This window comes from Agelaius tricolor, unplaced genomic scaffold (assembly GCF_023055355.1).
Source record: "Agelaius tricolor isolate 1412-34295 unplaced genomic scaffold, bAgeTri1.0.p SCAF_6, whole genome shotgun sequence".
NCBI lineage: Eukaryota > Metazoa > Chordata > Aves > Passeriformes > Icteridae > Agelaius > Agelaius tricolor.
In genome coordinates this window covers 2,445,724-2,473,079 of record NW_027269266.1, presented here as the reverse complement: position 1 = coordinate 2,473,079, position 27,356 = coordinate 2,445,724, and the positions used below count along the sequence as shown (strand labels likewise).

At 49.7% G+C, this 27,356-nt stretch overlaps 2 protein-coding genes across 2 annotated transcripts; both read left to right on the top strand.

The window, feature by feature from the left end:
* Positions 1-2,139: 2,139 nt before the first annotated feature.
* On the top strand, positions 2,140-16,971 carry LOC139591326 (solute carrier family 22 member 13-like). The gene is made up of 10 exons (XM_071429890.1): positions 2,140-2,511; positions 4,209-4,312; positions 4,744-4,898; positions 5,002-5,170; positions 5,589-5,709; positions 6,283-6,377; positions 6,865-7,079; positions 14,775-14,883; positions 14,999-15,209; positions 16,801-16,971. The coding sequence occupies exons 1-10, from the start codon at positions 2,140-2,142 to the stop codon at positions 16,969-16,971; spliced, it is 1,722 nt and encodes a 573-aa protein (XP_071285991.1).
* Positions 16,972-19,081: 2,110 nt separating this feature from the next.
* LOC139591325 (solute carrier family 22 member 13-like) lies at positions 19,082-26,641 on the top strand. The gene is made up of 10 exons (XM_071429889.1): positions 19,082-19,453; positions 21,152-21,255; positions 21,693-21,847; positions 21,951-22,119; positions 22,554-22,674; positions 23,244-23,338; positions 23,845-24,059; positions 24,831-24,939; positions 25,666-25,876; positions 26,618-26,641. The coding sequence occupies exons 1-10, from the start codon at positions 19,082-19,084 to the stop codon at positions 26,639-26,641; spliced, it is 1,575 nt and encodes a 524-aa protein (XP_071285990.1).
* The last annotated feature ends 715 nt before the right edge of the window (positions 26,642-27,356 follow it).

Genomic DNA, 27,356 nt, shown 5'->3' with positions numbered 1-27,356 from the left:
ATGAAAAAAAACCAGAGGGAGAGCTGTGTGGAATTTTTAATCTTTTAAAAACAGCACAAGTTTGCTGATATGGGAGCAAAAGTGATTCTTCAAATCAGGTGTACAATGATAAGCAAAGAAAAGTGAAATGAGTTTGCCAAGGTCAGAAGGGGGCAGAGGAGGGAAATGAACCCTGATGTCTTGAAGTCTTGGGGTGTGGGGACATTGCTAAATCTGCTCTCCCTGTGCCCCTGCACTCTGCTCCTCCCTGAGTGCCCTTTGCATAAATATTACATAACATAAATGCTATAGGAGTTAACAATTATACTCATGATAAACAAGCTCAAGAGAAACCACAGAGGGTCAAAGCATGAACACGTGCACGCTCAAAAGGGTCATAAAACACATCAGTTCACATGTTTTAATCAGCTGTCTGTAAAAAAAAAAAAAAAAAATATAGAGGTGTTAAAATGATTAATTTTTAAAATAGAACAAAATGAAATTATATAAACAAAATGAAATGAAATGAAATGAAATGAAATGAAATGAATAAAATAAAATAAAATAAAATAAAATAAAATATACCCCAACAATCTCCCTGCCTCACCAGTGCCAAAAGGAGGAATGGGAGGGGGCACCATGAGCCACACACAACAGGCTGAGCCTGAAGACTTGAGCTTGTTGCAGAGAACAAGAGGACAGGGACAAAATGTCTCTGCCAGAGCAGATCTCCTGGGCCAACCATCCCACCAAAAGGCCAGAGATGCTTTTAGGGCAAAAGGAATCTCTGGAAGTCGTGTAGCTCAGCCTCCTGCTCAGAGAATGTCTCTGAATAGCAGCAAGTCCACTCATCCAAGGGTGTGGACGCAGAGCTGAGTGATGTTTGGCTGGGTGGTGTGTGCAGATGATAAATGCACAGCACTGGTGTGATTTTACACTACTTTGAGTAACATTTACTCCTCTCTTCCTTTACTCTGAACAGCACAAACCAGTGGGATCTCACTCTCCCACTCCAGCTTAGGGGTGATGCTTTAAAATCCAATATTCTTCTCCTTTACTGACTCTCACAAGCACAACAGAGCTACTCCCACTCCTGAAACACCAATCCAGGTGTGACCCAGGAGTGACTTTGCTGGGGGCTCAGATATACCATGGGCACTGAGAGTGAAAGACAAAGCACTGGAGAGCAGATTGGAAATGAGCAGGTTACTGATGTGTTCATGGCTCTGCAAAAAGCAGCCAGGGGCTCTGGTAAAACCAACTTCTGCCAAATGACACACAAAATGTCACACACTGAGGGCAATCCAGCTAGCCAGTTTGCCAGGAATAAAGACACAAGCCACTCAGGGAGTCCAGCCAGGAAGCAGCTCAGATGTGCAGCAGAATCCAGGTCAATCTGCTTTTCAAGTGACATCAGAACCTCAGGCAAAGCCAAGCTGGTGTCATTTCCCAAATCCTGTGTGCTCTGAATGTCTCTGGGTGTAACCTGCTCTTTTCCCTGAGGGTGCTCTCTAAGCCATGTCTATTTTAGGATTATCCCAAGAAACTGTAGTTTAGATCTACTTTTATGACTAACCAGTGTTTCTACAAATGAAAACAGAGAGCTTGGGACACAGCTGTCAAGAGCAAGTCTATTGGACTACCAGACATATTTCCTGCCCCAGAGGGGAAGTGTTCTTCTGCTTCTCTTCCATATTCTCTCACATATCTGTGTCTCCAGGATGCTCTCTGTAGTCATTAAACCATTAATGGGAGCAGCAAATTTACTCTGCTTGCATCCCCACCCCCAGCAAAATTAACCCTCATTTGTAGAATCCCAGCTTCATGCCTCAGACACAAACCTTGAGCTGCAGCACAGCCGCCTTCAGGAGGCCTTGTGGCACTTGCCAGGCTGGAGAAGGACAAGATGTCACTATACCATGCCCAAGAGTGACAGTGCTCTGGCACCTTTGATCTATTCTCTAGAGCAGGGAGGGAATGGCTGGTGACAAAGTGCAGCCTGGAGCACTGCACTGTATCATCAGAATGGACTGGTGTGCCAGTGCAGGTGCTCATTTTATCACACTGGATTAGGGCTTTAGTGCTCACACAGTTTAAACATTAATATTTGCCTATTTAAGCCACAGGCACCGGCACAGCCTGGCCACAGAGGTGCTCGCCATGGCTGAGTTTGGGGATCTTTTAAGGGCTCTGGGGGAGTTTGGGCTCTATCAGAAACTGCTGATCCTGCTCCTCTCCCTGCCACTACTTCTCAACCCTTTCCAAATGGTTGGCCAAGTGTTCATGGTGGTGGAAGTGCCTCACCACTGTGACACCAGCTGGATCCTCGCCGTGGGCCCCAACCTGACGCAGGAAGAGCAGCTGAACCTCACCCTGCCCCGGGGCCCCGACGGGCACTTTGAGCAGTGCTCCATGTTCTCCCCGGTGGACTGGGACCTGGATTCCATCCTGGCCTATGGACTGAACCACACTGAGAAGTGCAGCAGTGGCTGGGTGTACCCCTCAGAGCAGCCACCGTCCCTGCTGACCGAGGTCTGTACCTGCTGCTGGATCTGCTGGGCTGTGGAAAGGAGGGATGGGAATATCCTGGCCTGTGCTTTGCTCAGCCAGTGACAGCTGTGCTTCAGAAGAACTGTGGCTCTGACTTTCAAAATAATGTCTCTAGTCAAAAGTCAAAAGCCTTATTCACTTCCCTCTATAGTTATCCCGTTTTCTTTAGTCAAAAATTCTTCAGCGTTCTTCCCTTCCCTCTGTGGTTCTCCAGCTTTCTTTAGTCACAAATTCTTCAGCCTTATTCCCTTCCCTCTATGGTTCTCCAGCTTACTTTCTGCAACTCTAAAATACCTGAATGGTATTATATCAGTGGTTCCAGTAATTTCTCCACTGTAAATGTCTGGATCTGCAGATTCCGGGGATCCATTTTCAGTTTAATGTTGGGCACTTTTGTTGACATTTCACCTGGGTACAAAACAAGAGAATTGCAATAGGCCAGTATTAACCATGACCACAAGCCTCATTGCCTTCTGGCATTGTTTCTGGGAGGGGGTGGAATATCCTGGCCTGTGCTTTGGCCAGCCAGTGCCAGCTGTGCTGCAGTCAGGCTGAGATTCACTGCAGGGTTTTGCCTCCATCACACAGATGGAATCCCTGGGAGCTCGTTGCATCAAGGCCATGGTGAAGATGTCTGGGGAGAGCACAGGCAGGCACTGTGGGGGTGTGAGTCCAGCACATCTTCTGCCCACCATCCATCCCCTTTCCACTATCCAGACTTTTGACTTCATGATGGATCTGCCTGGAGGGATCTTTTGGCCATCCCTGCCACAGTACCCCCTGTTCTTCTGCCTGCTTCTACTCACACCATCTCCTCTGTGAAAGACATTCACCTTCCAAGTAATATTGATATTTCTTGGGCCTCCAGGGACCTTCAGGGCTGCAACAAGACATGCCAGGGCCTTGCAGTTGAGCAAAAGCCTTGTTTATCAGCAGCCTCAATTTCTCCATTCTGCCTCATCTCCCACCTTCTAGTTTACATGGTAGTGGTCTGTCAAAGGTTGTACTTGATGTTCTTGGAGGTCTTTCCCAACCTAAATGATTCCATGATTCTGTGATTCTGCCTCTGTGGACCTTTTCTCCTTTCTCACTTTCCCTCAGTCCTCCTCCCTCCTCTCCTACCTGCCAGCTCCAGCACTTTCTCACAAGTACCTTCCATGGAGCTGGGACACAGGAGAAAGTCCAGCCTCTGGCATTTGCAAAAGCTCCTTGGTGTCCCCGGAGCACCAAGTCCATTTCAGACAAGGCTTCCCTGCAGGTGTCAGCAGCTGCATCCCTTGCCATTCCTCCTTTATCAGGAAAAAGCACTGCTCTCCTCCTCTTTCCACCCTGCCCTGCCTTTTCAGCCAGACAAGAAAGCTGATACAGCTCTCACCCCAAGGCCACACTTGAAATAAAAGCTCACAACCAGAATGCTCCCTCAGGGACCTTTGGGCTGCAGGGGAATCCTGCAGATGCCAGCACCCAGCAGATGGGCACCAGCCCCACCACTGATTTGTGCCCTAAGTGCTCACCATGAAGGGCTCAAGCCCTCCTGAGGGCTTCTCTGCTCCCAGGGGCTGAAGCAAGAGCTCAGGCACCCAAATCCTGCATCCACCACCAACCAGAAAGGCTGCCCAAGCCCAGAGAGCGGCTGGAGCCTGTCAAAACCAACAGCTTCTGTCTTTTCCTTCCTCCAGTTTGACCTGGTGTGTGACAGGGCGGTCCTGAATGACGTCTCCCAGTCCATCTACATGGCTGGGCTTCTCATTGGAGCCCTGATCTTTGGGATGCTAAGTGACAGGTGAGGAAACACAGCTCCTTCCCAGAGACACTGCCCAGCACCCAGGGACATTGCCCAGATCAGGGGGCAGACTGTGCATGCACTGAACCTTCACAGGATGCAATCCCCTTGCCTGAGATTGGGCATCTGGGCCCCCCTGAGAGGTCTGGAAATGTCTGAGGGTTGGAAAGAGAGGCAGATACAGCCTTGTGGGGGGGTTCCTCACAAATCACAAGTTTAGCCCCTGCTGGTGTCTCAGGCTTTGCCAGAACCATGATGGGTCAACACTGGAGACACTGATTTTTCTGCACATTGTTTCTTGGGCTATAAAGAGGAGCTATGGATGTCAAATCTCCTCTGGTTCCCAAATCACTTTGCATCCCTCCTGTGCTCTTCCCTCTCCCCCTGGGGTCTCTCCAGGTACTGACTGGGTCTTCCCTCTCCTTCCACAGGATAGGCAGGCGGCCAGTCTTTCTCATCTGCATCCTCCTGCAGGGCGTGTTTGGCCTGGCAACTGCCTTTGTGCCCCATTTCTATGTGTTCATGGCCTTCAGGTGTGTCGTGGGAGCTGCCGTGTCAGGAATTATGATTGCAGTCGTGTCCCTGGGTGAGTGGGACGCCCTTGCCCTGAGGGAGCAGACTTGGCCTCACAAGACACAATAACAAAAGAGAGCCCAAAACAGAGCCTGAACCTTTGTTTTTGCTCTTAGCTACAGAATGGGTTGGTGTCTCCCACCGGACAAAGGCGCTGCTCGTCACTCACACGGCTTTTGCCATCGGGCAGATGTCAGTGGCTGGTTTGAGTTATGGGATTCGCCACTGGAGGCTGCTGGAGATTGCAGGATCTGCTCCTATGTTTGCCCTTTTCTTCTACATCTGGTAAGGAGGAGCAGGGCAGTTGTTCTGGAAGACACAGCCCTGATGTGAGGGTGTGAGTGAGGAGGAGGCAGCAGCTCAGACCAAGCTGGGTCTTTCCCGTTGGAGTGCAGGTGCTGGAGGAGCTGCTGCAGAGCTCAGCACATCTCCCTGGGCACTGCACTGCTGACAGCAGCAGCTGCTCTGCTTCAGGTCTCCAAATGTGGCCTCTGGAGCCTAAATTTAGGGTACTTAGACCCATTGATCCCATGGGCCTTTCACTTTAGAATTGGGCTTGATGACCCTTGTGGGTCCCTTCCAAGGCTGAAGGTTCTGTGATCCTGTGGTGATTCCAAGGCTTGCTGGACATGGTCCCAGAGAGAGGGGCTGTGGGGGAGCTCAGCAGGACACAGCAGCATGTGCTGGCCTCCTCTCCTGGCAGGGTGCTCCCAGAGTCAGCTCGCTGGCTGGTGACCAAGGGCAGAATCGAGGAAGCCAAGAAGGTGCTGCAGAAGGCGGCAGCCACCAACAAGCGCAGCCTCCCACCAGAGCTCCTGGAGCAGGTACTGGGGGGTCCTGGCCTCAGACACTGCCCTGGGCCTGGCAGCAGCCCTGGAGCTCAGCTCATGCCAGAAACATCTCTGCATTCCCACTGGGGCTGGCCATGGGCTGGGGGGGACTCCAGCTCCAGCTGAGTTCCACAGGGACGAGGTCAGCGAAGAGGCCCAGCCTCTGCTGAGGCTCAGCCTGGAGCTTTCTGGGGTCCCCCTGGGGCTGTGGGAAGGGCTGAAATGCTTCCCTGGCTTTTCTCCTCTGAGGATTCCAGGAGTGTGACTGATCAGCACACAGTCTCTCTCTTTAGTCTCTGGCTTTCCAGGCAGAAATGCCTGAAGGGGAGTTCCCTCCTTGCCCACCCCAAAGTTCCTCCACTGGGGCATTGTTCATCCTGAGGAACCTCTCAGTCACCATCCCCTGTGCTGGGCACCCAGAGGGCAGTGGGGTGCCCTCCCTGCCAGAGCACTGGGGTCACAGACCTGCCCCACTGAGGCTTCCCATGGTCTGCAGGTGGAAAAGGAGCTGGACATGGGTTTCCTTTTCCTGCTCTGACTCTTTGTCTTTCTCTTGTCTTTTTGAAGTTGAAGCCTGAGAAAGAGGTCAAGTCTGGAAGTTTCCTGGATCTCTTCAGGACAAAGAATCTGCTGAAGGTGACTTTAATCATGTCATGTGTCTGGTAAGATATACCCTCCTCCCCTCTGTTATAACTAGTAGGTGAAATAGAAGACGTTGATGGTTGACAAGAACTGTACATTAAAGCGATTTTTCTGGTAATACACATGTGAATGTCTTGACCTGTTGTCATTCTACCTCCACATACTGGACCAGATTTACCATGTCTGGGCATGGGAAGAAGATGATTATCCATGATACTGTGGGTTGTGTTAGAAAGGCTTGAGTAATTCCAGCTTTGGCAATCCCTGGGCCCTGGAGGAGTTTTGTGCTTATCTAGAAGCTTTGGGTTCAGTCTAGAATCTGCTGACCATGTGCTTTATCTCCTGCAACTATGTCCCACACAACTTTCAAAGGTGATGACTAGAACCAAAACAGAGATTGCTGGGAATTTAAGTAATTTGCATGTGTTCTAACCTTTCTAATTTTGGGTTATAAGCCCCCAGAAAACATCTGGTGACACGTTCTATCCTGCTTTACTTGAATCTCAGGTTTGCAGACAGCATTGTCTACTATGGGCTGAGCCTCAGCGTGACGGATTTTGGTCTGGACATCTACCTGACACAGCTGGCCTTTGGGGCAGTGGAGCTTCCAGCTCGAATTTCCTGCATTTTCCTGCTGGAGTGGTTTGGGAGGAAGAAAGTGCAGGGCATTCTCCTGCTGCTGGCTGGCCTGATATGCCTCATCCTCACCGGCATCCCTGAAGGTGAACCTTCCCCGCCTGTCAGCAGAGCTGGGCAGTGCCCTGCACATCCCTACCCTTGCTCAGAGCCATCCTCCCACCCTGCCAGACCCACGCTCACTTCCACAGGCTCAGCTGCTTCCTCTGTCACAGCCCCCAGGCTGCTTCATCCCCAGCATTCTGGCTTCTCCTCACCTTGGATGCCTTCTCCCTCAGGGCTGTGCTGGTTCTCCCACAGCTCCTGGCCCTTGGCAGGCAGTGTCCATTGCCCACCACCCACCCACTAAGACACCACCACCCCCTGGCAGAAAGCTACAGCAGAAGTGTTTTAAAAGCTACCATGTCTCCCTTTCTTAGATGAAGAGAAAAGGCAAATGCCCACTCCCCCTCATCAGTTTGCATCAGTTTGTGCCCCAGTCCATACCCCACCCTACCTACTGTGCCAGGGCTGTGAGGGGGACTGCAGGTAACAGTGGGGCTTTGTCCGGGTGGGTGTTGTTCAGAGAGTTGCGACCTTCCCGAAGAAGTGTCTTGAAAAAGACACCTCACAGTCACAGGCATGGCTGTGCTCACGCTGAGTGATTTCAGATCTTTTGTGATCTGGGAAATGCAGAAGGAGAAATGGGGTCTTTGTGTAGGGTTCCAAGGAGAGTCTTTATTGAGCTTCTTCCTCAAAAGAATCCAGGGATGAAGAGACTTTCAGGCAGGGAAAGCAGGGATTTATATTTGGATTTTGAGGAGCGGGGCAGAACACCAGGGCCAATGGGATGAGGGCACAGGGGTGGAGCAAGGAGCAAGGGCCAATGGGATACATTGAATCTGCATGTCACAGCAAGGCATGGTGGGAGAAACCTTTTTCCTCACCCTAAAAAGGGTGATTATTGCTTGAGATAACCCTCCAGGGGGGCATCATGGGCTTCTCCCCTGCTGGCTCACTGGCCTCCAGAACTCCCCCTTCTTTATTTTATAAAAAGGCTTGCAGAAGGAGGTGAGTAAATGGTACGGGGAGGAGGTTATGGAAAAAGGGAAAAGACTGGGAAGGAGAAAGTCAGAGGAGGGGACATGATACAAAGGTAAGTATGAAGGTAAGTATGATTCTGGGGAAACAACTTGTTTAATCTGTGTCTTGTCTGGTACTTGGCGTCGTCTGTTATCTGGTGACAGGAAGGTTGACTTGGCGTTGTAGTTGATGATGCCATCTTCCTCTCCAGGTGCTGTTCCTCTGGTCTTCTGGTAGACCTGTATTTGTCTCAGTAGAACTTTTGTTATTTTCCATGGAGGCAGTGTTTGCTGTGTAACCTAAGTAAGGTTTTTGGTTGTTTTGGGAGCCATCTTGGGCCTGATTATGTTGAGACACGGGCATAGCTTCTCCCCCAGGTAATCAATACAAATGGTCCAGATATTTGCTGGGTTTCAGGATCCTTAATCAGCATCAGCGGTTTCTCTTCAAGCTTAGCTCTGCCCAAATTTCAGAAATGCTGGGGTATGGGGGGGTTTGAGAAGGAACAATTTAGAAAATTAATAACATAAAGAGCCTTACAGAGCCTCTCAATGGGAGCTATTATCTCTGTTCCTACCCACTGCTGATTGAGGACCCATTTAAGGGTGCCACGAGTCCTTTCTACAATTGATTGCCCTGTGGGAGACAGTGGTATGCCTGTGCTGTGCTTTACGCCCCATTGGTTGAAGAACTCTTAGCATGCTGGAGACATAAGCAGGGCCATTATCAGTCTTGATGCTTTCTGGGACTCCCAGGGTTGTGAGCACCAGGAGGAAGTGCCTGATGTTGAACGCTACGTTTAGCGTTCTCTCCTGCGTGTGCTGAGGCAAACACCACACCAGAAAAGGTATCTACAGATACATGAATGTATTTTAACCTCCTAAAAGATGGGAAGTGGGTCACATCAGTCTGCAACAATGGCAACTCTCAAGGTCTCTGGGGTTGATCCTGGAGCCGAAGGATGGAATTTGGTAGGCTTGACAATTTGAGCAAGTGGCTACCACAGCTCTTGCTTGCTCTCAGGACATGTGAAACATGCTCATGAGAGCTGGGATGTTTTGATGATAGAAGGCATGTGACAACTTCGCCTAGGCGAAGATGTCAGGAACACCGGCAGTTTTAGCAGACATGGCTCGTGTGTCTGCCTTCTTGTTTCCCTCCATGATGGCACCTGGGAGGTCAGTGTGTGACCTCGCATGCATTATGTGGTATGGTTGCTTTCTGTGGGAGATGAGATATATTAATTTAGGAAGCATGTGGTACAAATTTGGTTTGAGACCTCTTTTAAAAAAGAATGTTCTGCCCTCATAGCTACTCTGACTACATAGGCCAAATCTGTTACCAAATTAAAAGGTTCTTGGAATTTCTCAAAAGCTCTGACGACGGCAGCTAATTCTGCAATTTGTAGAGATTCTTCCACCATTTGGACATCAGACTCCCACTTCTGTGTCCTGGGATCCCTCCAAGTCATTACTGACTTGTGGGATCCTTATAAGTTGTCAGTAAAAACCATTAGAGCTTTGAGAGGTGTTCTACTTTGCATTAGTTTAGGGACCAGACTGACAACCAAATTGAACAGTTTGTGTTTTGGAAGATGCATAGAAATCTGGCCCATGTAGCTATCTAGGGTGAACTGGAGGCTCTCATTGATCCCCAGTCGTCAATGGGAGGTGAATGCATATGAACTCACACCCCACAAGAGTGCAGAGGTGAGTCCTAGACTTTTTGATTAGATTTGCCCTAATTTCTTGAGGAGTGGTATTGGTCTTAGTAGATTGATTATGGGGAAAGACCCACTCAATAATTAAAAGGGGGTCTTTCAAACTTGCATCCCATTGAAAAATTAGGGCATGGAACCTCGGGGCCTTACCTAAAACACTCAGTTGGAAAGGCAGGCTGGGCTCATAACGGTGGGCTTGACGCGAAGACAGGGCCTCCTGGACCCTGATGATGGATTCCTAGGCCTGAGGAATGCATGGCAAATCCAGGTCCTCACTTCCACAGAGCAGGTTGAAGAGTGGTGCAAGGACCTCCATCATTATCCCCAGCAGGGGACGTACCCAGTTGATGGACCTGCAGAGCTGGGGTAGGTCTCACAGGGTCTTCAGGTCATCCTCGATGGCCAGTTGCTGGGGCACAATGGTCCACTCATGGATCCAGAGTCCCAGGTTAGTCCAGGGGCAGGCGTGCTGGATTTTGTCTTTGCGGATCTCTAGCCCAGCCTCCTCAATGGCTCTGATAGTTCTTTTAAAAGTTACTTTAAGGTAATTTTCTTCAGGTGTGCAGATGAGGATGTCATCCATGTAGTGATAGATGACTGCATCAGGGAACAGGCCCCTCATGGATGACAGGATGTGGGCTACATACCACTGGCATATGGTCTGGGAGTTTTTCATTCCTTGAGGAAGGACCAGCCAGTGGTACCTTTTTAGAAGAGCCTGCCTGTTTGGGAACGGGACCAAAAACGCAAACTTGGGGGCATCTCAAGGATGGAGGGGGATATTAAAGAAACAGTCTTTAATATCAGTGATGGCAAGTCTCCAGTTCTAGGGCAGCATAGAAGGCGAGGGCAAACCGGGCTGCAGAGGACCCATGTCTTCAATGACGTCATTTATTTTCCTGCATTTATAGAGGAGCCTCCACCTATCTTTGCCGGGTTTTTTCAAAACAAAGATAGGGGAGTTCCCAAGGGCTGATGGTCTCAGCGATGTGGCCCTTGGCAAGCTGCTCTTCCACAAGGGCCTCTAGTGTGCGCAAATTTTATTAGAGATGGGCCACTGATCAACCCACACCGGACGATTTTGTTTCCAGGTGAGTTGAGGGATGGTAAGACTTGCCAGTGGCCCCAAATAAAAATCTCTACTGGATTTTTAGAGATGCTGCCCACTGGGACATGAGGTGCCTGCCCCAAAGGGTGATTGGTGCCCTTACTACAAATGGCCTCATGCTCTCCATCTTGCCCACAGGACCTTCTACAACTATATTTCTTTTATTTCTCATGGAAACTGCTGCATCTCCAATCCCCAAGGTCATCCCTACCATGGGCTGCAGTTCCCAATTTGCCGGCCACTCAGAGCAAGTGATGATTGTGACATCAGCCCTGGTGTCCAGCATGCCCAGCCGCTAGATCTTTTCCCCCTTGCAGAAATGGACACACTCAATGATGAGTTTGTTTGAGCCCACAACCTGCACCCACATGATGGTGGGGTTAAGGGGAACCTGTTCCAGGCAGTCTCTGGGTACTAGAAAAGCCTGTGCAATTGGTGTCCCAGCGGAAAGGGGGAAAGGTGGTTCAGTGCAAAAGATGGAGACAAAAATTTTGCCTCCAGATTCTATAGTCTGTACTTCTGATATGACATGAATTTCATCCAGTCCATTCAAAGTATCTCCTATGATTAGGATGTCCCAAGGACCAGCTGGTGGCCCAGTTTTTCCTGTAGGGATCTTATAAATACCTTCACTGGTGAGTCAATTGACAGCACAGTTATCAACTGGTGCCAGGTGCCCACCCGTATCTTCCTTTACGTTGAATCTCCTGCATCTGGGGTGGAAAACTCAGAGATGGTCCTTGCTTCTCTTGTTCTTCCCAAGTGGTGGGGAGAGCAGGACAGGACAGTCTCTGATTTCATGTTGTAGCACGGGGCCATGTAGCACGGGCCCGCGCTCTGCTTTGAGTTTTCTGGACTCTGTTAGTAACATGGCTGATTCTGTAGCCACTGATGGTTTGTCCAGTTGTCCTTGATGACTAGTCTCTCGGGACAGTCCTTTAGAAAATGTCTGAAATTGCTGCAGTTGAAACATCTACAATTTTCTTTTGAAGCTATTGCTGCAAAGGTTCCTGATATGCCTTCTGCAATGCCCTTTGCAATGTCTTGGGCAACAGTGTTTTCTGTTGAAGTGTGTTTGGTGCAGGCTTCCACCATTTGCTCAATGGATGGTTCAATGTCAAGGGGAAGGGCTCTTACAATTGCTTTGCACTCTGTATTTGCATTGGCCATGACCATTTTATTCAAAACCCCCTTTCAGGCTTCTGGACCTTTTATTTGTCTTTCATGTGCAACCTTAAGTCTATCAACAAACTTTATGAAAGTCTCATTCATCCCTTGTTTAATGTTCATAAAGCTCTGTGTTGAAATGGTGCCGTTGGGAGTGAGAAGCAATGATGATTTGGCAGCTGTGGCAATATCATTAAGTGCAGCTTCTGGTAAGTCTTTTGCTTGGTCCATGAGTTTTTGGAAGTTACCTTCTCCTGCCATTTGCTCAATTGTTAAATTTGGTTTCTTTGCATCTTTGGAATATGTATCTGCCAATGACTTTAGATATTTTTTCCACTGGCTTTCCCACAGCATGTATTTGTCTGGGGAGAGGAGGTAGTTTATGATGTTTTTAATATCATGGGGTACTAAAACATGAGCACAGAAGAACCTTCAAGTAGGTTCTTAAAAAAATGTGATCTCTGGCCATGCTCCTTGGCTTCCTTGCAAAGCTCTTTAAGTTCCCCGTAGGGAAAGGTCTCCCAGGAGTTGGGTGATGTTGTCCTTCTCCCCTGTTTATACACAACTAGGAAGGCCAAGATCTTTTGGCCAGTTCTGAATCCCACTCCCAAGTGGCTTCCCTCTGTGTTTTGGCCCAGCAATCCTCAGACCCGAGACTGGAATCTGAGACTGAGGAATTGCTACTCATCCTCCAAGGAGGATGGAGGGCACTTTATGACTGCATGGGGTCTTCTTGGGCAACCAGAATCTTCCAGTTGGTGAGCAGCAATGGAGGCCAATATGAACTCCTAAAGGTCGCCGTCATTGCCACTTCTGGCTCCAGTCTTGTGGGAACTGGAAGGGGAGTGACCATCTGGGGAGGAGCCAAAAACAGATGGGGTACAGGAGAGGATGGGGTCCAGGATGGGGAGGGAATTCTCAACAGAAGTGGAGGGTCCCAGCACTGCTACACCCATTGACACAGGGGGAAGGGAGAAGCCGAGCACATTGGAGAGCACAGAAAAAGGCAGAGGAGAGGCAGGAGAGTGGCAATTTTGATGTGTGAAGGCAGAAAAGCTTGGACAAGGAGAGGATAAAATGGCAGGGCTGGCCATGTTACCAGCGTCATTTTGCAGGGTAACGACAACAGGAAGAGACAAAACAGGGTATGCAGGTATAGGAAGAAATTTGAGGGGAAAGTCCAGAGCAGCATGGCCTGTGCCGTCCTGGAGAGGGGAGAGAGGGAATGGGGGGGCATCAGGGAGATGGCAGCAACCCTCTGCTGAATAGCGACATCCATCTGCCAATTGCCCCTCAGGCAAGAGAGGGTTTAAGGGCTTGGGGAGAGGATGAAGGGAAAGTGGTTTTGAACTGGGGATCCCAAACTTTTACCAAATCATTCCACTAATGATTCCCCATTTTCTTCATTGACTTAACAATAATGTGAAACAAAGGGTAAAAGTTCCCAAAACTAATTAGAAAGAATAAAGTCACGGTTAAGGTTATAAATCTCTTAAGATTCCCCATAGAAAACTTAAATTTCCCCACTAAATGGGCACCCACAACTTGGAAAAAGACATCTCTTTGAGGAGGGCTCAGCTTAGGTCAACTGAGATTGCTGACCATCCTCCAACTTCTATCCCACACCCAGCAGCAAAAGAGAGAAAGAAAGGCAAAAGACCCCAGCACAAACTCACAACCTTTTCTTTGGGCTAGCAATGCCCGTTGGGCCAATGAAAACCTGCTGGATAGGTGGTCAGCCCATTGACCAGCCTCCAGAATCCTCTTTGAGGTCTTCAGAGGGTCCCAGTGGCCCCTCGGAAAGCCCTCGCCAAAACGCAGGGGGTTCTCCTTGGAGAAGTGGCTGCACCAACAGCGACTTTTGTTCTGCAGCAGGAGGCTGCAGGAGACTCATCTTCAGAGACCTCTTTGCAGAGGCCCCACATTGGGCACCACTACTCACAGCAGGCGTTGTTCAGAGTGCCACAACCTTCCCAAAGAAGTGTCTTGAAAAAGACACCACAGGGGCACAGGCATGGCTGTGCTCACGCTGAGTGATTTCAGATCTTTTGTGATCTGGGAAATGCAGAAGGAGAAATGGGGTCATTCTGTAGGGTTCCAAGGAGAGTCTTTAATGAGCTTTGTCCTCGAAAGAATCCAGGGATGAAGAGACTTTCAGGCAGGGAAAGCAGGAATTTATATATGGATTTGGAGGAGCAGGGAAGAACATCAGGCCCAATGGGATGAGGGCACAGGGGTGGAGCAAGGAGGAAGGGCCAATGGGATACACTGACTCTTCATGTCACAGCAAGGCATGCTGGATGAAGCCTTTTTCCTCACCCTAACCGGATGGTTATAGCTTGAGGGGTTTTCCCTCCAGGGGATGGTTGTGGACTTTTTCCCTGTTAGCCCATCAGACTCCACAAGGTCTCCCAATGCTTTCCAGGTCAGGGACATGGCATTTGCAACTAAGCACTGCCCAAACACCTGTGCTGGCTCAGCAGCTCACTTCAGTTGCACATCTAGAAAATGCCCAAGGCCTCAGGAGAAATCTGGGTTCTCTTTGCCAGAGGGTATTTTCCAGGTAAGGGTATCCTGGGGATCATTTCCAATGGCTTAGATGGTAACTTTGCTTAGTAAGTCTATTAGAAAGGGCTGTCCCAAGAAGTCCCACTGCAGAGAGTTCTGGTCCCAAGTGAACAATCCCCTGCAGGTTACAGTGGTCATTTCTCCTCCTCTCCTCAGACCAGCCTGTGGTAATCACTGTCCTGGCCACCATTGGTAAGTTCACAGCCACGGCCGCTTTCTCCACCTCCTACGTCTACACTGCTGAGCTCTTCCCCACCATCCTCAGGTGAGATGTCCCTACACATCAGAGCTTCCTTCTGCCATGGCTGGAGGTGGCCACAGAGCCACATTCAGTGCAGGAGTGATGACCCCTGCCCTCCCTGTGCCCCTCTGTCCCGCAGGCAGACGGGCGTGGGGCTGTGCTCGACCATGGCGAGGGTGGCCGGGATCCTGGCCCCGCTCATCATTCCCCTGGCCCAGTACCACCGGGCCATCCCCAAAGCCATCTTTGGGAGCATCCCTGTGCTGGTGGCCCTCTTCTGCATCCTGCTGCCCGAGACCCGTGGCATTGACCTGGCAGATGACACAGGGAACCAACAACCACTAGATGAGGTGGGTACAGGGAACTCTGAATTTAAGGGAAAAAAAATACCCAAAATAGCATATTTAAGCCAAGGTAATTTTCAGAATCAGGGATGAATACAGTCTCATCTTCTCGTCTTTCCTTCTTATCTTCAGGAACAGAAAACTGAAGTCTCTCTCTGAGACACCAGAGATGATGACAGAGACTTGGAGAAGGACATCTGCAGATGCTCAGAGAGCAAGCAAGGACTGGACAGGCACCACTAACAGTCTAGTCCGAGTCCATCATTCTTGAAGCAGACCAGGGAGGCATTGCTGCCTGGAAACTGGTCTTTCAGATGATGAACACAACATCCATGGTCACAGGGAGAGGAGATCTATGTCACTCTGCCTTTGAAACAGATGCACTTCCAAATGTCCCTGAAACCCAGTTTGGTCATGCCTGGCTGGCCTGCCAGCTGTGTTCCCCAGTCCTTTGCAAGCTGGTACCCGTGGAACCATCCCTGTCGTGTTTTACAGCAATAAAGAATCACCAGTAGAGTGGCTGTACTGGGCAAAAGCGGGCGCTGGGTTTGTCCCTCCTGCTCTCAATCCCTTGGGTCGTCGGGCTGCACCTCAGCCCAAGCCTCCACGTTTGATCAGGATGTCACTGCACCCCTGTCACACACGTATTTAGCTTTTCTTTCCATGTGGTGTTGAAGTTGAGTTTCTACATGAATAATATAAATTATGCTCTGAGTTTGATAAGAGACACTTGTAATGCAATATGTGAATAATAAATGGTGTTGACTTTTTTTATTCCTACTGTTTCACAGTTGGCCTTTGTAACTGCTCTTGGCTCTGGAGTGTGTTCCTGAAAAAAGCCTGCACTGAGCCTGCAAACCTACCAGGCTGCAGGCAGGATGGTGCTCAGGGGTCAGGAGGGAGCAGTGGAGAAGGGAAGATTCTTACCTGGAATCACCTACACCAAGCAAAGAGAGCAGGGGTGTTCCTGGCCCAAGGACAGAGCGCAGAGAGGCCCTGGAGACACTGGGGATGGGGATGTGCCTGAAGGGAAGCAGGGTGGGAAGGTGTCCCAGAGAGTGGCTGCAATCCAGCAGGGCCAAGCCCAGCTGAAGACAGGACCTGCCTGTGCCTCCCTGCCTCCCATCCTGGAGCCTGTGGAAGCCCTGCCTGGTGCCTCACTTGCTCCCCACCCCACACACCAAAGCACTAAACCCAGCCCCAGGATGTACCTGGGGGGCACAGGGGGCTGCACTCTCGCTGCCACAGAGGTGCCAGGGACACAAAACAAGGTCTGTGGCTCACTGAGCACACCAGAAACACCACAAATAAACCAACCCCACTAGAAACAAATACTTCACTAGAGCTCTGGGACACCTCCAGCCTCTCCCTTCTTGATGGGCAGGATGAGATTAATGTGAGAGACCTGGAAGGGATTCAGGGCTATGAACTCCTGTTGCAGGTGGATCCACAACGCCAGGCTCCAAAGGCAGCAGAAGAAATGTTTGGGATGGGGCTCAGTGCTGAAGGCTCCACAAAAAAGCATCTCCCTGCACAGGATGGCAATTGTCCCTCAACACACATGTTCAGCAGCTGTGCTTCTGAAACCTCTAATCAGGGTGTCCAAGATCATTTTCATGTTGATTCCACCAAAACTGACCGGGAGGCTTCTGAAAAAATGAACAGGAGCAGAAAAACATCAGGAGACAAAGATGATTATGACAGTCTGTCTTCTGAAGACTTGGAGATGTTAAATTATGATCTTTCAGAGAAGGAGTTCTTCATATAGATGAAAAAAACCCACAGGGAGAGCTGTGTGGGATTTTTAATCTTTTAAAAACAGCACAAGTTTGCTGATATGGGAGCAAAAGTGATTCTTCAAATCAGGTGTACAATGATAAGCAAAGAAAAGTGAAATGAGTTTGCCAAGGTCAGAAGGGGGCAGAGGAGGGAAATGAACCCTGATGTCTTGAAGTCTTGGGGTGTGGGGACATTGCTAAATCTGCTCTCCCTGTGCCCCTGCACTCTGCTCCTCCCTGAGTGCCCTTTGCATAAATATTACATAACATAAATGCTATAGGAGTTAACAATTATACTCATGATAAACAAGCTCAAGAGAAACACCAGAGAGTCAAAGCATGAACACGTGCACGCTCAAAAGGGTCATAAAGCACATCAGTTCACATGTTTTAATCAGCTGTCTGTAAAAAAAAAAAAAAAGATAGAGGTGTTAAAATGATTACTTTTTAAAATAGAACAAAATGAAATGAAATGAAATAAAATAAAATAAATAAAATAAAATAAAATAAAATAAAATATACCCCAACAATCTCCCTGCCTCACCAGTGCCAAAAGGAGGAATGGGAGGGGACACCATGAGCCACACACAACAGGCTGAGCCTGAAGACTTGAGCTTGTTGCAGAGAACAAGAGGACAGGGACAAAATGTCTCTGCCAGAGCAGATCTCCTGGGCCAATCATCCCACCAAAAGGCCAGAGATGCTTTTAGGGCAAAAGGAATCTCTGGAAGTCGTGTAGCTCAGCCTCCTGCTCAGGGAATGTCTCTGAATAGCAGCAAGTCCACTCATCCAAGGATGTGGACGCAGAGCTGAGTGATGTTTGGCTGGGTGGTGTGTGCAGATGATAAATGCACAGCACTGGTGTGATTTTACACTACTTTGAGTAACATTTACTCCTCTCTTCCTTTACTCTGAGCAGCACAAACCAGTGGGATCTCACTCTCCCACTCCAGCTTAGGGGTGATGCTTTAAAATCCAATATCCTTCTCCTTTACTGACTCTCATAAGCACAACAGAGCTATTCCCACTCCAGAAACACCAATCCAGGTTGTGTGACCCAGGAGTGACTTTGTTGGGGGCTCAGATATACCATGGGCACTGAGAGTGAAAGACAAAGCACTGGAGAGCAGATTGGAAATGAGCAGGTTACTGATGTGTTCATGGCTCTGCAAAAAGCAGCCAGGGGCTCTGGTAAAACCAACTTCTGCCAAATGACACACAAAATGTCACACACTGAGGGCAATCCAGCTAGCCAGTTTGCCAGGAATAAAGACACAAGCCACTCAGGGAGTCCAGCCAGGAAGCAGCTCAGATGTGCAGCAGAAACCAGGTCAATCTGCTTTTCAAGTGACATCAGAACCTCAGGCAAAGCCAAGCTGGTGTCATTTCCCAAATCCTGTGTGCTCTGAATGTCTCTGGGTGTAACCTGCTCTTTTCCCTGAGGGTACTCTCTAAGCCACATCTATTTTAGGATTATCCCAAGAAACTGTAGTTTAGATCTACTTTTATGACTAACCAGTGTTTCTACAAATGAAAACAGAGAGCTTGGGACACAGCTGTCAAGAGCAAGTCTATTGGACTACCAGACATATTTCCTGCCCCAGAGGGGAAGTGTTCTTCTGCTTCTCTTCCATATTCTCTCACATATCTCTGTCTCCAGGATGCTCTCTGTAGTCATTAAACCATTAATGGGAGCAGCAAATTTACTCTGCTTGCATCCCCACCCCCAGCAAAATTAACCCTCATTTGTAGAATCCCAGCTTCATGCCTCAGACACAAACCTTGAGCTGCAGCACAGCCGCCTTCAGGAGGCCTTGTGGCACTTGCCAGGCTGGAGAAGGACAAGATGTCACTATACCATGCCCAAGAGTGACAGTGCTCTGGCACCTTTGATCTATTCTCTAGAGCAGGGAGGGAATGGCTGGTGACAAAGTGCAGCCTGGAGCACTGCACTGTATCATCAGAATGGACTGCTGTGCCAGTGCAGGTGCTCATTTTATCACACTGGATTAGGGCTTTAGTGCTCACACAGTTTAAACATTAATATTTGCCTATTTAAGCCACAGGCACCGGCGCAGCCTGGCCACAGAGGTGCTCGCCATGGCTGAGTTTGGGGATCTTTTAAGGGCTCTGGGGGAGTTTGGGCTCTATCAGAAACTGCTGATCCTGCTCCTCTCCCTGCCACTACTTCTCAACCCTTTCCAAATGGTTGGCCAAGTGTTCATGGTGGTGGAAGTGCCTCACCACTGTGACACCAGCTGGATCCTCGCCGTCGGCCCCAACCTGACGCAGGAAGAGCAGCTGAACCTCACCCTGCCCCGGGGCCCCGACGGGCACTTTGAGCAGTGCTCCATGTTCTCCCCGGTGGACTGGGACCTGGATTCCATCCTGGCCTATGGACTGAACCACACTGAGAAGTGCAGCAGTGGCTGGGTGTACCCCTCAGAGCAGCCACCGTCCCTGCTGACCGAGGTCTGTACCTGCTGCTGGATCTGCTGGGCTGTGGAAGGGAGGGATGGGAATATCCTGGCCTGTGCTTTGCTCAGCCAGTGACAGCTGTGCTGCAGAAGAGCTGTGGCTCTGACTTTCAAAATAATGTCTCTAGTCAAAAGTCAAAAGCCTTATTCACTTCCCTTTATAGTTATCCCGTTTTCTTTAGTCAAAAATTCTTCAGCGTTCTTCCCTTCCCTCTATGGTTATCCAGCTTACTTTAGTCAAAGTTCTTCAGCCTTATTCCCTTCCCTCTATGGTTCTCCAGCTTACTTTCTGCAACTCTAAAATACCTGAATCATATTATATCAGTGGTTCCAGTAATGTCTCCACTGTAACTGTCTGGATCTGCAGATTCCGGGGATCCATTTTCAGTTTAATGTTGGGCACTTTTGTTGACATTTCACCTGGGTACAAAACAAGAGAATTGCAATAGGCCAGTATTAACCATGACCACAAGCCTCATTGCCTTCTGGCATTGTTTCTGGGAGGGGGTGGAATATCCTGGCCTGTGCTTTGGCCAGCCAGTGCCAGCTGTGCTGCAGTCAGGCTGAGATTCACTGCAGGGTTTTGCCTCCATCACACAGATGGAATCCCTGGGAGCTCGTTGCATCAAGGCCATGGTGAAGATGTCTGGGGAGAGCACAGGCAGGCACTGTGGGGGTGTGAGTCCAGCACATCTTCTGCCCACCATCCATCCCCTTTCCACTATCCAGACCTTGGACTTCATGATGGATCTGCCTGGAGGGATCTTTTGGCCATCCCTGCCACAGTACCCCCTGTTCTTCTGCCTGCTTCTACTCACACCATCTCCTCTGTGAAAGACATTCACCTTCCAAGTGCTTGCATTGATATTTCTTGGGCCTCCAGGAACCTTCAGGGCTGCAACAAGACATGCCAGGGCCTTGCAGTTGAGCAAAAGCCTTGTTTATCAGCAGCCTCAATTTCTCCATTCTGCCTCATCTCCCACCTTCTAGTTTACAGGATAGCAGTCTTTCAAAAGTTGTACTTGATGTTCTTGGAGGTCTTTCCCAACCTAAAGGATTCCATGATTCTGTGATTCTGCCTCTGTGGACCTTTTCTCCTTTCTCACTTTCCCTCAGTCCTCCTCCCTCCTTTCCTACCTGCCAGCTCCAGCACTTTCTCACAATACTTTCCATGGAGCTGGGACACAGGAGAAAGTCCAGCCTCTGGCATTTGCAAAAGCTCCTTGGTGTCCCCGGAGCACCAAGTCCATTTCAGACAAGGCTTCCCTGCAGGTGTCAGCAGCTGCATCCCTTGCCATTCCTCCTTTATCAGGAAAAAGCACTGCTCTCCTCCTCTTTCCACCCTGCCCTGCCTTTTCAGCCAGACAAGAAAGCTGATACAGCTCTCACCCCAAGGCCACACTTGAAATAAAAGCTCACAACCAGAATGCTCCCTCAGGGACCTTTGGGCTGCAGGGGAATCCTGCAGATGCCAGCACCCAGCAGATGGGCACCAGCCCCACCACTGATTTGTGCCCTAAGTGCTCACCATGAAGGGCTCAAGCCCTCCTGAGGGCTTCTCTGCTCCCAGGGGCTGGAGCAAGAGCTCAGGCACCCAAATCCTGCATCCACCACCAACCAGAAAGGCTGCCCAAGCCCAGAGAGCAGCTGGAGTCTGTCAAAACCAACAGCTTCTGTCTTTTCCTTCCTCCAGTTTGACCTGGTGTGTGACAGGGCGGTCCTGAATGACGTCTCCCAGTCCATCTACATGGCTGGGCTTCTCATTGGAGCCCTGATCTTTGGGATGCTAAGTGACAGGTGAGGAAACACAGCTCCTTCCCAGAGACACTGCCCAGCACCCAGGGACAGCCCAGATCAGGGGGCAGACTGTGCATGCACTGAACCTTCACAGGATGCAATCCCCTTGCCTGAGATTGGGCATCTGGGCCCCCCTGAGAGGTCTGGAAATGTCTGAGGGTTGAAAAGAGAGGCAGATACAGCCTTGTGGGGGGGTTCCTCACAAATCACAAGTTTAGGCCCTGCTGGTGTCTCAGGCTTTGCCAGAACCATGATGGGTCAACACTGGAGACACTGATTTTTCTGCACATTGTTTCTTGGGCTGTAAAGAGGAGTTATGTTCACATGGATGTCAAATCTCCTCTGGTTCCCAAATCACTTTGCATCCCTCCTGTGCTCTTCCCTCTCCCCCTGGGGTCTCTCCAGGTACTGACTGGGTCTTCCCTCTCCTTCCACAGGATAGGCAGGCGGCCAGTCTTTCTCATCTGCATCCTCCTGCAGGGCGTGTTTGGCCTGGCCACTGCCTTTGTGCCCCATTTCTATGTGTTCATGGCCTTCAGGTGTGTCGTGGGAGCTGCAGTGTCAGGAATTATGATTGCAGTCGTGTCCCTGGGTGAGTGGGACACCCTTGCCCTGAGGGAGCAGACTTGGCCTCACAAGACATAATAGCAAAAGAGAGCCCAAAACAAAGCCTGAACATTTGTTTTTCCTCTTAGCTACAGAATGGGTTGGTGTCTCCCACCGGACAAAGGCGCTGCTTGTCACTCACACGGCTTTTGCCATCGGGCAGATGTCAGTGGCTGGTTTGAGTTATGGGATTCGCCACTGGAGGCTGCTGGAGATTGCAGGATCTGCTCCTATGTTTGCCCTTTTCTTCTACATCTGGTAAGGAGGAGCAGGGCAGTTGTTCTGGAAGACACAGCCCTGATGTGAGGGTGTGAGTGAGGAGGAGGCAGCAGCTCAGAACCAAGCTGGGTCTTTCCCGTTGGAGTGCAGGTGCTGGAGGAGCTCAGCTGGATGAGCTCAGCACATCTCCCTGGGCACTGCACTGCTGACAGCAGCAGCTGCTCTGCTTCAGGTCTCCAAATGTGGCCTTGGAGCCTAAATTTAGGGTACTTAGACCCATTGATCCCATGGGCCATTCACTTTAGAATTGGGCTTGATGATCCTTGTGGGTCCCTTCCAATGCTGAAGGTTCTGTGGTTCTGGGATCTGATCCTGTGGCGATTCCAAGGCTTGCTGGACATGGTCCCAGAGAGAGGGGCTGTGGGGGAGCTCAGCAGGACACAGCAGCATGTGCTGGCCTCCTCTCCTGGCAGGGTGCTCCCAGAGTCAGCTCGCTGGCTGGTCACCAAGGGCAGAATCGAGGAAGCCAAGAAGGTGCTGCAGAAGGCGGCAGCCACCAACAAGCGCAGCCTCCCACCAGAGCTCCTGGAGCAGGTACTGGGGGGTCCTGGCCTCAGACACTGCCCTGGGCCTGGCAGCAGCCCTGGAGCTCAGCTCATGCCAGAAACATCTCTGCATTCCCACTGGGGCTGGCCATGGGCTGGGGGGGACTCCAGCTCCAGCTGAGTTCCACAGGGACGAGGTCAGCGAAGAGGCCCAGCCTCTGCTGAGGCTCAGCCTGGAGCTTTCTGGGGTCCCCCTGGGGCTGTGGGAAGGGCTGCAATGCTTCCCTGGCTTTTCTCCTCTGAGGATTCCAGGAGTGTGACTGATCAGCACACAGTCTCTCTCTTTAGTCTCTGGCTTTCCAGGCAGAAATGCCTGAAGGGGAGTTCCCTCCTTGCCCACCCCAAAGTTCCTCCACTGGGGCAATGTTCATCCTGAGGAACCTCTCAGTCACCATCCCCTGTGCTGGGCACCCTGAGGGCAGTGGGGCTGCCCTCCCTGCACGAGCACTGGGGTCACAGACCTGCCCCACTGAGGCTTCCCATGGTCTGCAGGTGGAAAAGGAGCTGGACATGGGTTTCCTTTTCTGCTCTGACTCTTTGTCTTTCTGTGTTTTGAAGTTGAAGCCTGAGAAGGAGGTCAAGTCTGGAAGTTTCCTGGATCTCTTCAGGACAAAGAACCTGCGGAAGGTGACTTTAATCATGTCATGTGTCTGGTAAGATATACCCTCGTCCCCTTTGTTAAAACTAATAGTGAAAGAGAAGACGTTGATGGTTGACAAGAACTATACATTAATGTGATTTTTCTGGTAAGACACACGTGAATGTCTTGACCTGCTGTCATTCCATACTCCAAATACATGGTAAATACAGATTTACCATGTCTGGGCATGGGAAGATGATGATTATCCATGATACTGTGGGTTGTGTTAGAAAGGCTTGAGTAATTCCAGCTTTGGCAATCCCTGGGCCCTGGAGGAGTTTTGTGCTTATCTAGAAGCTTTGGGTTCAGTCTAGAATCTGCTGACCATGTGGAGATCCATTCTGCTTTATATCCTGCAACTATGTCCCACACAACTTTCAAAGGTGATGACTAGAACCAAAACAGAGATTGCTGGGAATTTAAGTAATTTGCATGTGTTACTAACCTTTCCAATTTTTGGTTATAAACCCCCAGAAAACATCTGGTGACACGTTCTATCCTGCTTTACTTGAATGTCAGGTTTGCAGACAGCATTGTCTACTATGGGCTGAGCCTCAGCGTGACGGATTTTGGTCTGGACATCTACCTGACACAGCTGGCCTTTGGGGCAGTGGAGCTTCCAGCTCGAATTTCCTGCATTTTCCTGCTGGAGTGGTTTGGGAGGAAGAAAGTGCAGGGCATTCTCCTGCTGCTGGCTGGCCTGATATGCCTCATCCTCACTGGCATCCCTGAAGGTGAACCTTCCCCGCCTGTCAGCAGAGCTGGGCAGTGCCCTGCACATCCCTACCCTTGCTCAGAGCCATCCTCCCACCCTGCCAGACCCACGCTCACTTCCACAGGCTCAGCTGCTCCCTCTGTCACAGCCCCCAGGCTGCTTCATCCCCAGCATTCTGGCTTCTCCTCACCTTGGATTCCTTCTCCCTCAGGGCTGTGCTGGTTCTCCCACAGCTCCTGGCCCTTGGCAGGCAGTGTCCATTGCCCACCACCCACCCACTAAGACACCACCACCCCCTGGCAGAAAGCTATAGCAGAAGTGCTTTAAAAGTTACCATGTCTCCCTTTCTTAGATGAAGAGAAAAGGCAAATGCCCACTCCCCCTCATCAGTTTGCATCAGTTTGTGCCCCAGTCCATACCCCACCCTACCTACTGTGCCAGAGCTGTGAGTGAGACTGCAGGCAACAGTGGGGCTTCCCAATGCTTTCCAGGTCAGGGACATGGCATTTCCAACCAAGCACTGCCCAAACACCTGTGCTGGCTCAGCAGCTCACTTCAATTGCACATCTAGAAAATGCCCAAGGCCTCAGGAGAAATCTGGGTCCTCTTTACCAGAGGGTATTTTCCAGGTAAGGGTATGCTGGGGATCATTTCCAATGGCTTAGATGGTAACTTTGCTTAGCAAGTCTATCAGAAAGGGCTGTCCCAAGAAGTCCCACTGCAGAGAGTTCTGGTCCCAAGTGAACTATCCCCTGGAGGTTACAGTGGTTGTGTTTCCTCTTCCCCTCAGACCAGCCTGTGGTAATCACTGTCCTGGCCATCATTGGCAAGTTCACAGCCACGGCCGCTTTCTCCACCTCCTACGTCTACGCCGCTGAGCTCTTCCCCACCATCCTCAGGTGAGATGTCCCCACACATCAGAGCTTCCTTCTGCCATGGCTGGAGGTGGCCACAGAGCCACATTCAGTGCAGGAGTGTTGACCCCTTGTAGGAGCATCAGGGGGTAGGATGGTCGGGATGGATGGAGATGAGAGATCTCTGAGGCCAGGCTGTGGAACTTGGGGTTTATTGCCAAGGACCTGGGTGCAGGGCCCTGCTGGGAGCTGCCAGCCACAGCTGGAGCAGGACTGAGAGAAGAGAGGGGGAGAGAGGATGAGAGGGTAAGAGAGTAAAAGGGTAAGAGAGAGAGCTTCCAGTTACAATACAATAAATCTTCTTCTTACTGAATATTCTAATTCTCACTAACCAATCTAGTCCAAGATACAAATCCTACAGTATTTACATACAGCCTATAAGAATCATTACATTACCATACTGTCTTACATTTTAAACCCTAAAAACTCCTCTTTGGGCCCCTTCTGCCAAGCTGGCAGGGTCTGCTCTGACCCTTGGGCCTGTCTGCAAGCAGAGGGTGTTGTTCCATCAAAAGGGGATCACCTTCAGCTGGCCACACCATTGTTTTCCAGTTGTTCAGTAACTAAGGTATCTCAAGGCTTGATTTCATTTCAATTTCACTTATAGTTTCCATATTCTCAAAATCTTTTGCCAGGCAATCCTATTTATAAGGCTTTCCTGTTTCATCTTCCCCAACACCCCTGCCCTCCCTGTGCCCCTCTGTCCCGCAGGCAGACGGGCGTGGGGCTGTGCTCGACCATGGCGAGGGTGGCCGGGATCCTGGCCCCGCTCATCATTCCCCTGGCCCAGTACCACCGGGCCATCCCCAAAGCCATCTTTGGGAGCATCCCTGTGCTGGTGGCCCTGTTCTGCATCCTGCTGCCCGAGACCCGCGGCATTGACCTGGCAGATGACACAGGGAACCAACAACCACTAGATGAGGTGGGTACAGGGAACTCTGAATTTAAGGGAAAAAAATACCCAAACAGCATATTTAAGCCAAGGTAATTTTCAGAATCAGGGATGAATACAGTCTCATCTTCTCATCTTTCCTTCTTATCTTCAGGAACAGAAAACTGAAGTCTCTCTCTGAGACACCAGAGATGATGACAGAGACTTGGAGAAGGACGTCTGCAGATGCTCAGAGAGCAAGAAATGACTGGACAGGCACCACTAACAGCCTAGTCTGAGTCCATCATTTTTGAAGCAGACCAGGGAGGCATTGCTGCCTGGAAACTGGTCTTTCAGATGATGAACACAATATCCATGGTCACAGGGAGAGGAGATCTATGTCACTCTGCCTTTGAAACAGATGCACTTCCAAGTGTCCCTGAAACCCAGTTTGGTCATGCCTGGCTGGCCTGCCAGCTGTGTTCCCCAGTCCTTTGCAAGCTGGTACCTGTGGAACCATCCCTGTCGTGTTTTACAGCAATAAATAATCATTGTTGCAGTAAAGACACATGTTTCTTCATCCACCATAGCCAATCCTTAACCTTCCCAGCTCATATTCATATGGTTTTCTAAAGGCATCCTGTTTAATTCTAATTGGTTAGTAACTTATTGCAACTCACTTCATTGGTTTGTTGTTGCTCATGTCCATGCGTGATAAAGGCTTACTTCTTTACAGATGTTTCCTTTTTTTCTTCACTGATTCTCATGAGTTCAGACTTCTTATTTTCACAGGTGTCAGATGGTTCTCACAGGTAAAGGCTGCCAGGCTGATTCTCACAGAGACCTGTCAGGCCAGGTGTTAGCTGTACCCAGCAGAAGCAGTAGGCCTGAACTATGATTTTACAAGGCCTTTTTCTTTTGTAAGGTTTTACCCAAATGCAACAAATCACCTGTAGAGTGGCTGTCACACACAGCTTTTCTTATTTAGCTTTTCTTTCCATGTGGTGTTGAAGTTGAGTTTCTACATGAATAATATAAATTATGCTCTGAGTTTGATAAGAGACACTTGTAATGCAATATGTGAATAATAAATGGTGTTGACTTTTTTTTTTCCTACTGTTTCACAGTTGGCCTTTGTAACTGCTCTTGGCTCTGGAGTGTTTTCTACACAGAAGTTGTAAGTCTGTAATTTAACATGCAGATGGAAACGAGCTTTGTTTCCATCAGACACAAACAATGCAAAAACAGAGTGTTAAAGCAGAGTGGCTGAGTTCAATAAGGACTTTTTTCTTTTTTCAAAGTCTTCCAATGAACAATCTGCATTTATTTTCTCTACTATCAGCTGTAGAAGTTTTCTGAATTGCATGGGAATGCTGCAATTTGATGCCAAATTGTGCGGGCATTTGGGCAGTTTTCCTCAGTCATGGTGAGCCTTTCACAGTGACCTTTAGTTGGCTGCTGCCAGCTCAGTCATGACATTTTAGTGTCATCTAGAGTCATGCAAAAGGAAGAGAAGGGTGGGCTCCTGTCC

What these genes read in the sequence shown, in the direction of transcription:
- LOC139591326 (XM_071429890.1), top strand. Translation starts at nt 2,140, where the DNA reads ATGGCTGAGTTTGGGGATCTTTTAAGGGCTCTGGGGGAGTTTGGGCTC. An exon ending in GATTGCAGTCGTGTCCCTGG is followed by an intron (nt 4,899 to 5,001) that starts GTGAGTGGGACG and finishes TTTTGCTCTTAG; the next exon opens with CTACAGAATGGGTTGGTGTC. An exon ending in CACCAGAGCTCCTGGAGCAG is followed by an intron (nt 5,710 to 6,282) that starts GTACTGGGGGGT and finishes GTCTTTTTGAAG; the next exon opens with TTGAAGCCTGAGAAAGAGGT.
- LOC139591325 (XM_071429889.1), top strand. Translation starts at nt 19,082, where the DNA reads ATGGCTGAGTTTGGGGATCTTTTAAGGGCTCTGGGGGAGTTTGGGCTC. An exon ending in GCCCTTTTCTTCTACATCTG is followed by an intron (nt 22,120 to 22,553) that starts GTAAGGAGGAGC and finishes CTCTCCTGGCAG; the next exon opens with GGTGCTCCCAGAGTCAGCTC. An exon ending in ACCAACAACCACTAGATGAG is followed by an intron (nt 25,877 to 26,617) that starts GTGGGTACAGGG and finishes TTATTTTCACAG; the next exon opens with GTGTCAGATGGTTCTCACAG.